Source organism: Acomys minous (genome assembly GCF_964271855.1).
Source record: "Acomys minous genome assembly, chromosome: 1".
NCBI lineage: Eukaryota > Metazoa > Chordata > Mammalia > Rodentia > Muridae > Acomys > Acomys minous.
In genome coordinates, this window is record NC_140483.1 from 22591974 (window position 1) to 22606358 (window position 14385).

Below are 14385 nucleotides of genomic sequence, written 5' to 3' on the forward strand. Positions count from 1 at the left end.
TGCCTGCATGTACATCTATATACCATGTGCATGCTTGGTAACTGTGGAAGCCAGAAGAGGATATGGTCATGACCCACCTTGTGGGTGCTTGGAACCAAACTTGGATCCTCTAGAAGGCAGTGCTCTTAACACTGAGCTGTCTCTCTAGGCCCTACTTTTTTTTGAGATGGTCTCATGTGGTCAAGATTGGCTTCAAATTTACTACTTAGACAAGAATGATCTTGAGATTCATCATCATCATCATCATCATCATCATTATTATTATTTTGAGACTGGGTTTCTCTGCATAGCCTTAACTGTCCTGGACTCGCTTTGTAGACCAGGCTAGCCTTGAACGCACAGTGATCCACCTGCTTCTGCCTCCTAAATGCTGGGATTAAAGGCGTGCATCACCACGGAAATTCTTATTCTCCTGCTTCTAATTCTCAGTTGCCAACTCCTAGGATTGTGAGTGCTACCATTTTTGGCCTTTGAGACAGGGTCTCTTGAAACCTAGGTTGGCCTTAAATTTGCTATGTATCCAAGGCTGGCTTTGAACACACCCATATTCCTGTTATAAACAGTGCTTTACTAAATTGCTTGAGGTTGCCCTGGTCCTCACTCTCTAACCAGGTGGGCCTTGAATTCACTATCTTCCTGCCTTACCCCTTAAGTAGCTACCATTACATTCTTAAGCCTCTAATCTTGGATAGGAGTCCAGATTCCGATCCTGAAGTCAGGAATATGTCACTCAGCTAAAACTGTTGATGTTGCCTCCTACATGAGCCTAACACTATACGGGGTTAGTTCAGAACTAGCGCGAAGCTGGCTTATAGCTCAGTTAGTAGAACGCATACCTAGCATGGAAGCCTTGGTTCTGTCCCAGCATCACATTCTTAAAGGGGGGAGGGGGGCTGGGCATGGTGCCACACTGGCAGAGGCAGGCAGATCTGAGTTCAAAGCTGGACTGGTCTACATAGTAAATTCCAGGCCAGAAACTCTGTCTTAAGCACACATATCCAACAGCAGCAGCAACAGCAAATAAAAGGGAGCACTTTCAGAAGGGAGTCAAGAGTTCAAGGTTGTCTTTGGCCTCATAGTAAGTTCAAGGCCAGCCATGGCTACATGAAAATCAGTCTCAAAACAAAGCAGAATCTCATGTCTTAAATTTTGTTTGTTTGTTTGTTTGCTTTTCTTTTCTTTTTTTCTTTTAAGACAATCTATCATGTAGGTTTGACCTCAGACTGGCCACGTAGTATGATGACCTTGAACTACTGACGCCCCCCCCCCCTTCTGCCTCTGAATTTTGGAGTTAACACCTTATGCCAACCCATCCTGCTCTTCTCTTTAAATATTTTATTTTATGTATATTGCCTGTCTTGACTGTAAGTGTGTGAGTATATTGTGTATGTGCCTGGTGAGCGCAGAGGCTAGAAGAGAGACATGAATCCCTGGAATTGGGTTCTGATGATAGTAAGCCACCACGTGGTGCCAGGAGCCAGCCAGTGTTCCTAACCACTGAGCTGTCTCTCCAGCCCAGCTCTAAAGGGATTAAGGCTTGATCAGACCTGCCTTGGGGTCAGAGCATTTTAAGAGTTCATATTTTATGACCCACTAGTCATGCATCCTTCTCCAAGAAGTAATTAAAATGTGTTCCCCCACCCCCTCCCCCAGTTTTCCATTATTTCTGAACCCAAACAAAATGTTAGTTGGATGCTCTTGCCTTAGTTCGACCTTTTATGACCTCCACATCGGAGCCACCATAGAGACAAACATTCTCTGGATTCCAGTCTGGTCCAATAGACAGTTGAATGAAAAAAAATTGAGAGACTAAATGACCTATTAAATTAAGTGTATTTATCAAGTGTTCCCCAGAGCAGTATTCAGTTTGATTTGAAGTAACTCCAATTCCTGAGGGAGACAGTGGAGAGAAAAGGCTGTTTCATTAATGGCTTTTGACGCCACAGAACAAAGCTCCGTAAGAAAATCAGCTGAAGACTTCACATCCTGGCTCAGGCAGGCGCTTTGTTCTATTTGTTTTTGTCTTGATACGGAGTTGGATTTGTGTGTCACTGGGCAGACCTGGCTCCTGCCTGTTGTGGTAATATCTGCTGAGGTACATCAGGCACCTAAAGGCTTTATTAAGTCCTAAATCTGCTCTTGTTCTTCTTCTAGGAAGTACTAGCTCTGGGTGCAGGGTCAGGTTTTTACTGTTTGCCATGTAATTGTCTATCTTAGCAGTTGCCTGGCTGGAAAGTCTAATAGGGAAAAGGGAAATGGTGTGGTTATAAGTAAAGGAGAAGATGTAGCCCCCCTTCCCACACACACACCCTGCCCACTCCCCAAGACAAGCTTTCTCTGTGTCGTCTTGACTGTCCTGGAGTTCTATAGACCAGGCTGGCCTTGAACTCACAGATTCACCTGCCTCTGCCTCCTGAGTACTGGGAGATGTAGGCCCTTTGATCTGCCTTCTGGAGGCTTCTCCTACCACTGCTACCCAGCAGGACTCAGTGTCTCAAACACTGTGCCTGTGTGAGCAAAGCAGCTCGTTGTGGGGTCTTCTTAACAGATCATACCATCCAGGTAGAAACTCATCAGGCATTGAGATGAGGGTGTCTTCTCGCCTGGACTAATTCTGGGCTCCCCTAAATCTCTCTGCAGTGATTCCTAGTTCAGTCAGTGTTATAGTTAGACTGGAGGTTCATGTGTTAATATCTACTGGGGCTGCTTTGTATGGTAAATCTGAAACCTGAACTCTGCTTTGGCCTTAGAGCAGTGATTCTCAGCCTTGCCAGTGCTGCAGCCCTTAATATACTTCCTCATATGTGGGGACCCCAACCATGCAATTATTTTTGCTGCTACTTCATAACTGTGATTTTGCCACTGTTGTGAATCATAATGCAATATCCGATATGCAGAATATCTAATCTGTTACCCCAAAGGGGTCACAACACACAGGTTGAGAGCTGCTGCCCAAGAGTGTTCATAGCCTTAGAGAGGATTTGTTGTTTTGTTTGCAGTGCCTGAGTTTTCCCTGTACATACAAGGCAAGTGTCTTACTACTAAGCCACAGCCCCCGGTTCTTAGTGTTTTAAAGAATGTGACATTTGACCCAGTGGATAGACAATCCACTTACTGGATTGATACCAACAAAAATAGATGAAGACTGAAAGGAAGAAGGAATTTTGTAGACTAGAAAATACATAGCATAGCATGTATTAGTGATGGTAAATATTTTTTAATGTTTCATAATTTTTTTCATAAATATATATTTCTACTCAGCACCAATTTAAAGCATACTTTTAGTGGGATCATAGTAAAAAAAAAAGTTCCTGAAGTTAGGCATGGTTGAAAATGTCTGTAGTCCCAGCTGTTTGGAATCCTGAGAGGATCCCTTGAGTCTGGGAATTGGAGCTTGTCCTAGGTCAGTATAGTGACGCCCGGGATGGGAGAGAGTGGAAGAGCAAAGAAAGAGAAAGAAGTTGAAAGTCAAGATTCTGTTTGTGGCAGTGACACACACCTTTAGTCCCCGCACTCAGGAGGCAGAGGCAGGTAGATCCTGGGAGTGTGAGGCTAGCCTGGTCTATAGTTCCAGGACAGCCACAGCTACAGAGGGAAACTGTCTCAAAAAACAAACAAGAGGGCTGGAGAGATGGCTCAGAGGTTAAGAGCACAGGCTAAGCCGGGCGTGGTGGCGCACGCCTTTAGTCCCAGCACTCGGGAGGCAGAGGCAGGTGGATCACTGTGAGTTTGAGGCCAGCCTGGTCTACAAAGTGAGTCCAGGACAGCCAAGGCTACACAGAGAGACCCTGTCTCGAAAAACCAAAAAAAAAAAAAAAAAAAAAAAGAGCACAGGCTACTCTTCCAGAGGTCCTGAGTTCAATTCCCAGCAACCACATGGTGGCTCACAACCATCTATCATGTGATCTAATGTCCTCTTCTGGCATGCAGGTGTGCATGCAGGCAAAAGCACTGTATATATAATAAATAAATAAATAAATATTTAAAAACAAAAAAACAAACAAGATTGGAGAGATGGCTCAGCAGTTAAGAGCACTAACTGCTTTTCTAAAGGACCCAGGTTCAAGTCCCAGCACCCACATGGCAGCTTACAACAGTCTGTAATGCTAGTTCCAGTGGATCCGACATCCTCCTACATGCATACAAACAATCATTTAAAAAAAAAAAAGCTGGGCGTGGTGGTGCATACCTTTAATCCCAGCACTTGAGAGGTAGTTCAAAGCCAACCTGGTCTACAAAGCAAGTCCCAGGATAGCCAGGGCTACTAACATAGAGAAAACCCTGTCTCAGAAAACCGAAACCAAAACAAAACCCAACAAGCAAGGATAGGATTCTTAGGGAGATATAGCTCAGTTGGTAGAATACTTGCCTGGCATGTACCCTGTCAACACTGGGGTTGATCCTAAGCATCACATAAGCTGGACACTGTAATCCTAGCACTTAGAAGGCGGAGGCAGGAGAATCAGAAGTTCAAGGTTTTCCTTGACTACATAATAAGTTTAAACCCAGCCTGGGAGCTATGAGATCCTGTCTCCAAAGAGAAGGAGGGAAGGACTTAGTTTTGCGTCCCAGAACATATTCTTTAAGTGATCAGACCTCAAGCATGATCTCTCTGAAGAAGAGTCCTGTGATTGACTACTGTGCATCCATAGTCCCATGTGGAGATCCACAGGCTGCATCAGTAAGTTGCTTGAGAATCTTGCAGTTATGTGTTTACCACATTCCTCTAGCCACAGAACTGCGACAGCTCCTCACAATGCCCTGCACTGTGCGAAGATGAGTTTGTCCAGACATGGTGAGCGCCTGGAGCCCGGCACTCAGGGCGTTTAGGCAGGAGGATCTTCAGTTGCGTCCACACTGGCTACGTGGTGAATTCTGGGCTAGTCTGGGTCATGGGTCACAAGATTCAGAGCTGCAGACAGAGCTCAGGGCCTTGGGCTTGCTAGGCAAATGCTCCACCACTGAGCTAAACCCTCGACCCCATATAGCAGGAGTCGATCTCAGAAAATGAAACTGTTCTGACGGAAGGAAAACCTTTCTGGAAACACCGATCTAGATGTGCTGTCACGTGGGAGGGGGGATTGTGCCTTTGCAGTCTGGAGCTTTTGTGTGTAGGGCCTTTGGTGTGCTGGAGAACATTCACCCTGTCACTACAACATGAGAGGACTTGGTTTTCAGTCATGGGGGAGTGCGTAGCAGGTACTGCATTGCAGATTTTAGAAAAGTGAAATTGGGGTGTAGGCATGGGGTGCTTTTCTCTGGAGTCTCATAGAAGAGAGGTGCCCATTGAGTAAGTAGAAAATGTCTGGGCAGTGAATTGTGAGAGTGAGTGCCAGTAGTTCTGATTGCTGAAAAGAAAAAAAGAACTTTCCCCTCACTGTCTCTACCCTCTCTCTCTGAACCCACCCCAGCCCCGGCACCTCACGCTTCTCTTCCTCTGTCTATGTCCCTCTCTCTCTCTCTCTGGGGTACCCCTCCCCCCTTGCTTCTTTCCTCATGCTCATTTAATAAACCTCATATAATTAAAAAACAAAACCAAAAAACTTTCCCTCTTTTGTTTCTACAGATGTGGGACCTAGGGAAAGGCCTGGCGATGTCCCAGGTCCAGCAGTCGGGAGTGGCTGTCTTGGTTCTTGCTGTGTTGTCCTCTATAGGGCTAGCAGCCCTGTGAAGAGCTGAAATTCCCAGCACGGTCCTCGACGTTATCACACTGATTTATATTCCTGTTTATCACTCTTAGCTCCATCCACCAAAGTTGGTTAGATGTCATGTGCGTCAGGTCCTTTGCAGTGTAGTAGAGAAGCTTAAGCCACAGTAGCAGTAGGAAAAGGCGTCTCTCTAGCCTTTCGGGCCCTTCCTCCTCTCCATGTTTGACTTCGATTTGTGCTGAGAGTCAGCTTTTGGTTCCTTCTTGCTGAGGCAGTGGAAACAATACCAGTTTTGTGCTGCCCTGGGTGCCACTGCTCGTGGGCTGCTGGCTTAAAGGACCCTTCTGTCCATTGGTCAGCGCAGGGCCTTTAGCACCCACACAGTGTGACTGAGAAGAGAGGTGGAGGTGGAGGGGATTGTCCTGCCCAGCTAGAAGGAGATAAAGAGCAACTTGGATCTGTGAAGCGTGTACTTTGGGAAAAGCAGCTTTGGATGGATGAGAAAGATCAAAAAAAATTGTATTAAAGTTTCTGTTCTGTTTTTCATTTCTAGTAAAACACATCTTTAATGTCATGTTTGCTAATCTAAATTCATGTGCCATCTTTCTTTGGAAACAATTAAAGTACTACTCATTTTATGTTTGAGCCTTTGAAATCTAGAGATCGTTAATAGAAAGGATCAAATGTCTGCCTCTTCCTTTGGATCTTGGACATTGACACCCTCCATATGACCTTTCCTAGGAGGGAAATAGTTTGCACTACAACTGGCCATTGAAAGAAAATTGAGGTCATCACGCCCAAGTAGTCAATGAGATTTGGTAAAGAAAAGTTCAAGGAGAAGGCAGCTCAGCACGCTGAGAGCTTTTGAGGACTTACTGGGTCACACTCCATCCTGTGGGTGACTCCTGTATACTTCATGGTACAGCTCAGCAGATTATTTGTTTAGGGACATCTAGCACCCATGGCGGTGATAGCTCAGGGTTAGTGACCTAGGAGACAGATTTGGGGGGGGGGGGAGTTCACTTTATAGACCAGGCTGGCCTCGAACTCAGAGAGATCCACCTGCCTCTGCATCCTAGAATGTTAGAAACACAGAGGTGTGTGCTACCACACACTGGATAGTATTTTCTTAAAAAGAAAAAAGTTTATGGAGAAAAATCCAAGCCTCTAGATGTCTACTTTTGCAGGAATGCCAACTCTGGAATTAGAGATCTATCTCGGGTCTGGAGATTTAGCTCCATGGTAGTATGCACAAGGCTTATGGTTCAGTCCCCAGCACCAGGAAAAACACTGAAGAGATTGGTCAAGACAGTGGTTAGGCCGGGTGGTGGCAGCGGCACTGCACACCTTTAATTCCAGCACTCGGGAGGCAGAGGCAGGCGGCTCTCTGTGAGTGGGAGGTCAGACTAGTCTACAGAGTGATTCCAAGACAGCCAGGGCTACACACAGAGAAACCGTGTCTCGAAAAACTAAAACAAAAAATACAGTGGATTGGAGAACAGTGATTAGCTGATGGCACTTGACTAGGAAGACAGCATGAACTCAAGTCCATGTCCGTCAGGATGGGGTGGGGTGGGGTGGGGTTGGAGACTGCTTCAGTGGTCTCTTGAAATCTTTAGAAAAAGGGCTTTACCATGTACCCCTGACTAGCCTGGAGCTCTAGCCCTCCAGTTGGTGTGACCTTGCTTTTGCCACCCCCCAAACCTCCCCAGAGCATGTTACTACCACCCCCAGCCCACCCCCCCCCATTTCTAATCCTTAATCCAGGTAGTCTTTGGCCTCAAGTAATGACCACTTCCGCCTTCTCTCTAGACAAGCCCCGGGAAGTCCTGTGCTAGGCATTGGGCCTAGGAAGCACTGAGCCAGGCTTCGCCAAGCACTTAAGTTGCCTCAGACAGGCCTCGAACTGATGGTCTAGCTCTTCAGCCTCCAAGTAGCTGGGCTTACAGAACTGTACCACCACATCTGACTGTGCCTGGAGGTTGTGTAGAGTGCCTCCAGCTCAAACCAGCTTCTTCTAGGTCGTTCGTTGAGTAGGGTGAGTTCATGAGGAAGCACTTTGGCTTTAGACTTGGTGAGGCCGGGTGCGCAGCAGGAGGCGACGGCAAACATTTGGAGGCTGGGAAGTGAATGCGGGCTTTCTGACTTCAGTCACCATCCAGTGACTGATGGGTAAGTGTTAGGCACCCTGGCTTCTTTCTTTTCCTATTCATGAGCTGGTCTGTTAAGATAGCTCAGAGAGTACGTGCTCTAGCCACCAAGCCTGAGGACGGGTGTTCCATTGCCCGGGATCCACATGGCACAAGGAGGGAACCGGCTCCCACACATTGTTCTCTGGCCTCCACGTGCTTGAGGCACACCTACATATATACATTAAGTAAATAAGTAAGTGTCATAATAAAAAGTTTTACAAGTTCTAGACAACTCTACTTGAGATTTTGAAGACAATAGTTATGAAGTTCAGTTCTCTTGAGGGCTTGCCCTTGGGAGGTACAAACCAGCTTCCTGTTGGTCACTGTGGGAGTGCCACCCACATCTTTTGTTAAGAGTTGCTGTCCTCTTCCCTACTCTCTTCCCCAGCCTTCTCTCTAATTATGGGTTACAAAAGACCATCACAGAATGCAGAGAAAACCCAGGTTAATAAAAGATTTAACAAACAATGTTTATTTGCCCAAATTTGTGTTTACTCTGGTCCATCATTTCTCCATTCCTCATTTCTGAATACAGGGTCTTATTTCAGTCAGTCCCTAAGATGTCATCCCCGCATGGCCTCTTGCCCTGCAGAGTGGCAGCTCTGCGTATCCGGGGCTCAGCTAGATTAGGGCCCGCTTGGTACTCTTAACAAGTGTTTACTGGGCTGGGCTTGCTGGCTTCAGGGCTTGCAGGTGGGGCCTTGGGAGAGGTGATTGGAGTTTGGGGACCTGGAGTGTGACCTGCAGAGGGGTGGGGACTTTGAATGTCATCTGAGTCACCTTGGATAACTGGGGAGCTGGGGATTACAGTTGGACTTGGTGCCTGTTGTACAGTCTTTGTGACTGATTTCTTCTGTTTCTTCTGCCAGTCGGGGTCATGGGGCTGTTGGGAGAAGGTGATCATATTCCCGGTTAGGCCCAGGTTTTTCCCAGTCGGCCTCAGAATCCAACTCCCTTTCTTCCTCCTCCACTGGTGGAAGGTGGTCAGAGTTGTTTAAGGATGGCTAACTTTAACCCCCCTGCCCCTTGAGGTTATTTTCTACTGGGGTTAGGGTGGGGAACAAGGCAGCTTTGTTTTGTTCCTTCAGACTTTAGTGATTAGAGACTGAACAGCACAAGACAGATTGGTTAGGGGGCCCCTCCCCTTGCTTGAAAGGTGATTGGCAAAAGAGCTTTGAGGTTGAAAAGAAATTGGAGACGGTAGGGGTTTGGGTTAGTTACATGGAAAGGGTGGCTACCTTGCCTAAGATTTCAGGACACAGCCCATTACAGGCGTTGAGGAGATCAGGGTTCTTGTGGATCCAGTTGGTGAGGTTCGTGGCAGCAGCAGTTGTACGGGAGGTCAAGGTCACCCGAGCAGGTGGTATCTTCAGGGGCATTTGCCAAGTGCCCATGAAGGAACCCCAAGGGCTTGCCTAAAGGAAGAATGGATTGCTCACCAGGTTTTCAAGGCTGCTAAGTGTCTGCTTGGCAGAGCTTGCTGGCTTCACATCCATTGTGGTTCTTTGGCAGCTTAGTGATGAGCCACCTGAGAGGGTCATCTCCCCACCCCTCTTTGGTCAGTTATGTTACTGTTTTTAGCCCCATTCCTTCCACCGTAAATTTTTCATCCTTAGGCTAAGTGTGATAAGGGAGTCCTGTGCATAAATATCATGGTCTGGAAACACTGTTTATATAGTCATCATTTTCAGGACATGTGCTAAGCACAGTGTTGTCCTGGTGGATGAACTGGATAGAGAGTTGGGCATCATAGATTGGACTGTGACTTGTGGCTCTATTTTTATCCATCTCTTTTTGTTTTGCTTTGAGACCGTGCCTTTCTATATAGTCCTGGCAATCCTGGACCTAGCTCTGTAGACCAGGCTTGACCTCAGGCTCACAGACATCCTCCTGCCTCTACTTCTTGAGTGCTGGGATTAAAGGCGTGCACCACCATGCCTGGCTAGCTCTTACCTTTTTGATATGAATGGAGGTAGGGAATCTCACCTTGGAACGTGGCACTGAAGGTAAGAGATGACCTCGGTCATCCGCGATGATCTGAGTGTACCCTTCGTGGGTGGTAATACTCTGGGGGTGCAAAGGGAAGTACTTGAAGTGAAAGTAAAAGAAGGGTCTGAGGGGCTTAGAGTAAAGGCATGGGAGGGAGAATGTGGGCCATTGAAGGCTAAAGGAGCTAAGCGACAGGAGAACACGATGCCGATCTCCATAAACTGGTCTTGGAGGGGCACTGAGCTTGGAATACCTTTTTTGTTGGCTTGGCAGGAGACCAGTTCTGCAGGTACGTGGGTAAGAAAGACTTTTCATACTGTGGAGAGAAAGAGGAGAGTTTCTGTGAGGCTCAAAGATGTCTCTGTGAGACGGTGACACCGTTCTCTACAGTTAGGTGAACTCCATCTCACTGTGACAAGGGCTATATAGGGAGGAGGCAATGTGAAGGGGTGGTGGGAACTAAGGCCATGGGTTAATGTGCAAAAGGAAAGCAGAAGTGGACACTACATCCGGGGAGAAAGGGAACCCGCGGAGGCGAAGAGGAAGGGACTGAGAACAGCATTTGACACTTGTGTATGAAGGTGCCCTGACGAAACCCAGTAGTTTGTGTGCTAACCTAAAAACCATACAGAAAGAAGAAAGCCAATACAAAAGAGAGAGGAAATGGTTTCTGGTTTTGCCATGCTGCGAATTGAACCTAGGGTCTGGTGCATGCCAGGCAGGTTGGCTCAAGCTGTGTGCTGGGGGTGCAGCTCTGTGGTAGAGTGCTGCTCTCACATGTGGGGAGCTCTGGCAGTGTATTTTAGGGAGCTAGTATAAGAGAGGTGTGTGTATGGGGGGGGCATAGAATATTTTGTTTTATATTTTAAAATTAATTTCATTTGGGGTTTATTGGGTTCCACTGAGCATTGCTAAATTTAATTCCTAATTTTCACATAGATGCTAAAACCTTTAAAATTATGTTGTGACTCACTCCGTCTGACAGTGCTGGACTAGACCAAGGGTAGATAATCAAATTTACTTTGCTACCTGCTTTTGGATGGCCAAAGGGCAAAGAATGCCACTTATTTATTTAATTATTTTAGGCTTGATTCCACCCTTCTGCCCCTATCTCCCTGGCAAGAATGTTTTTTGTTTTGTTTTCTAATAAACATTTGTGTGGCTTTGACAGAAGGTCGTTGGCCACAGTGGCACACACTTGTAAGCCTACCACTTAGCAGGGTGAGGTTGGAAGATTTTGAGTTTGTGGCCAATCTTGGTCAGCTACATAGTAGCAAGACCTTGCCCCCCCAACACATACACACAGACACAGACAGACACACACACACACTCAAGAAAAATGGAAAAAAAACAAAACCCTAAACTTTGAATACTGTGTGAGGAAAATGTTTTCTCCAAAAGAATTCCAAAATGTGCAGACAAAATTTTTTTTTCCTCAGACAGAGTCCTACTATGAGACTCTGGCTGGCCTGGAACTCCCTATGTAGCTCAGGTTAGCCTTGGACTCAGTATGTAGCCAAAGATGCCTTGAACACTTGATCCTCCTCCCTCTGCCTCTCCACTCCTGGGATCACAGCGAAACACTGCTACACCTGCCTCCCTTACTGTATTTCTAGTATTTCCAAAAACAAATTAGAGACAGTGTTCATGTAAATAGATGTGACTTTGTTACTTGACTTACAAGCCTAAAATGTTTACACTGGCCTATAAAAATAAAACCACTGCCTTCGCCAGGCGTGGTGGCACACGCCTTTAATCCCAGCACTTGGGAGGCAGAGGTTGGTGGATTGATGTGAGTTCAAGGCCAGCCTGGTCTACAAAGTGAGTCCAGGACAGCCAAGGCTACACAGACCCTGTCTCGAAAAACAAAACAAAACAAAACAAAAAAGCCCCATTGCTTTCTGGCTTACCCGTCACAAATTTAACTCAGATCCTTTTTACTGTTGCTGAGCCTGCCCAACCATAAGGTAAAACATCATCTGAACCCTCCCAGCATCTGTTTAAGGTCAGAAGCTGACGGGAGCAGGTAGGCGAAGGGTAGAGTCAAGGAGGTGAAACCAAATGTGAAGGGGTAAAGGGGAGAACTCACCTGGTTGGCACTGTAGTTAGTGGCCATGATCCTGTACTGTTTACTCTTGTTGCCTGGCAACTGCAGAAGGGCAGCCTTCTGGGAGCACTTCCCAACCAGCAGGGGTTGGCTACCCTGTGTAGCTCACACTGCCCCCTTCTTTCTCTCTGAGACTTAGGTTCATTTTCCTTTCAGAGTGTAGAGGACCAAGCACACTGCAGGGCAGCCAAAGATGCCTTGAAGACCTGGTCCTTCTGCCTCTGCCTCTCGAGCTCTGGGAGCACAGGGGAGCATCGCCACACCTGCCTCAGTTACTTTATTTGAGTTTTTCCAAAGCAAATTAGGGATAGCTTTCGTGTGAATAGCTCTTTCCCTGACATAAGCTAACCCTGCTTCAGAATTTTCTGGTTGCCTTTGAATAACATCTTCAACTATTGAGACACAATTTGGGACCTCAAGAGCTGAGTTTGTGAGGCATTGTGGTAAAGGAGCTAACTGTGAAACTAGAAACAGGGCTGAATCCTTATTCAACGTGGTGCTGTGCAGCCTGAGCCACTGGCCTCCCCTCACCACACACCTAGCATCACATACTGTAGAGACGACCTGCTTTGTACAGCGAAGGGAAAAGTGAATGAAATATCTAGACGATGAAAATGCACAGTGGGAACGGGACACTGCCACGACGCTGTTCACAGAGTAACAAAGGCACAGTGCTAAGGAAGCAAAGGAAGGAAATATGTGTCTTGTGCTTGGTCCTTACGTGACTCCTGCCTCCTCCATCCCTCTGCAGTCACAGAACCCAAGAGCACAGGTTCAGTTAGGATATGGCAAATCGGGATGTAGGGTGGGAAGCTGAGCAGGGATAATGAAAGTTCGAGATGAAAGCACCAGGTTTGGGAAGATGGAGTGACAGTGTCCAGGGCCCTGTTAGCTATAAAACCAAGAAACTCTCTGAGACACATATTTTTCTGTTAAGCCCATCTATTCATCTACTAGGGTGTTAGAGCTAAAGAGGGCTTGCCAGTTAAATAGTCTCAAGTTTAAAAAAAAAAAAGCCAGTCATTCAAAGATACTTCAGAGCCGGAAATGCCTGTGACCCCAGTATTCAGGAAGAGGAGGCCAGTTCAAGATCAGCCTGGGCTACATAGTAGGACCCTGTCTCAAAAAAAAAAAAAAAAAAGAGGGACTCATGAGGCCTCCCTCCTTCCTGGGGCTATCTGGGCAGTTAACAGTTGCTGGGGGAGGGGCTCACAAGGCCCCACTCTTCATGTGGAGCCATTGGCAGTTAATGGTTGCTGGGGAAGGACAAGACCTGCCTCTTCAGTGTTGTAACCAGCCTCTGGTAGGTTGTCTATGTTCCTATAAATAACCTCTCACTCATTCGAGCAACTCTGGGCTCAACAGGACACACACACTCACACCCAGGGCATTGATGGCGCCTTTAATCCCAGCATTTAAGAGGCAGAGGCAGGTGGAAGTTGAGACCAGCCAGCTCTACATAGTGAGTCCCAGGCCAGCCAGAGCCACATAGTAAGACCTTATTCAAGAACCAAAGGAGAACAAAAGTCCAGGTCGAGGTAGGAGGGGCTTGTTGGGGAGCAGAGTGGGTTCACTGGGATCAGAGATGAGAGGGTAAATATGACCAGAAGGATGCATGTATGAAAATGTCACAATGAACCCCATTATTACATAATTAATAGATGCTGGGTTAAAGGAAGTGTGGAGGGGGGAAAGAGGAGCTGGAGAGATGGCTCGGTGATTAAGAGTGTTTGCTGCTCTTCTAGTGGACCCAGGTTCAGTCTCCCAGCACCTATGCCTCACAACCACCTGTAACTACAGCTGTGAGGAATCAGACAGCCTTTCCGGAAACAACTGGCCCAAGCCATACATAGGATAAAAAAAGACATGTTTTTCTTTTTTTTATTTTTTATTAATTTATTCTTGTTACATCTCAATGGTTATCCCATCCCTTGTATCCTCCCATTCTTCCCTCCCTCCCATTTTCCCCTTATTCCCCTCCCCTATGACTGTTCCTGAGGGGGATTTCCTCCCCCTGTATATGCTCATAGGGTATCAAGTCTCTTCTTGGATGTTTTTCTTTTTCAAGAAAGCAACCTGCATGTGGTAGCTTATACCTGTGATCCCAGACCTTGGGAGGCTGAAGCAGGAGGATTACTACAAGTTTGGAGCTAGCCTGGGTTACTTGAGACTCTGCCTCCAAAATTCAGGGGACAGATCATTGTTCATTCTTTCCTCCCCTAAAATCTTTATCCCATCCAACATGCCCAGCATAAGAACGCTCTTATCATAGGCTCTGACAGTTAACAGCTGCATGCCGTGACATAGAAAGGAGACCCACGTGCTTTGTCCCTGTGACCCTCAGTAACTCTCTAGAGTGATGGAAGAGACAGGAGTTATTTTGGGACCAAAGACTGTCTCTGCTCTAGAACATCCATTTTGTCCCCAGGAGGCGAAGTGACAGTTCTGC

General features: G+C 46.7%; 2 protein-coding genes across 3 annotated transcripts in view; one reads left to right on the forward strand and one right to left on the reverse strand.

Moving 5' to 3' along the window:
* SDHC (succinate dehydrogenase complex subunit C) overlaps window positions 1-6286 on the forward strand; it is a 21637-nt gene extending 15351 nt beyond the window's left edge. The window contains exon 6 of the mRNA XM_084776582.1: window positions 5567-6286. Within this exon, the coding sequence (XP_084632708.1) occupies window positions 5567-5671 (105 nt within the window). The 3' untranslated portion in view covers window positions 5672-6286. The remainder of the gene's footprint in view (window positions 1-5566) is intronic.
* Window positions 5663-13031, reverse strand: CFAP126 (cilia and flagella associated protein 126). Of its 2 annotated transcripts, none has more exons than XM_084776561.1 (5): window positions 11919-13031; window positions 10083-10145; window positions 9794-9907; window positions 9079-9255; window positions 5663-8723 (listed from the first exon to the last, which is right to left on the reverse strand). In XM_084776561.1, exons 1-5 carry the CDS (start codon window positions 11943-11945, stop codon window positions 8487-8489), a joined length of 618 nt encoding a protein of 205 aa, XP_084632687.1. In that variant the 5' UTR covers window positions 11946-13031; the 3' UTR covers window positions 5663-8486. The 2 variants fall into 2 exon arrangements, with proteins under 2 accessions (XP_084632687.1, XP_084632688.1); XM_084776562.1 differs by having other exon boundaries at window positions 9827-9907; window positions 11919-13005.
* Between the last annotated feature and the right edge of the window lie 1354 nt (window positions 13032-14385).

What these genes read in the sequence shown, in the direction of transcription:
- CFAP126 (XM_084776561.1), bottom strand. Translation starts at nt 11,945, where the DNA reads ATGGCCACTAACTACAGTGCCAACCAG. An exon ending in CTAACTACAGTGCCAACCAG is followed by an intron (nt 10,146 to 11,918) that starts GTGAGTTCTCCC and finishes TTCTCTCCACAG; the next exon opens with TATGAAAAGTCTTTCTTACC. An exon ending in CCTCCATTCATATCAAAAAG is followed by an intron (nt 9,256 to 9,793) that starts GTAAGAGCTAGC and finishes TTCTTCCTTTAG; the next exon opens with GCAAGCCCTTGGGGTTCCTT.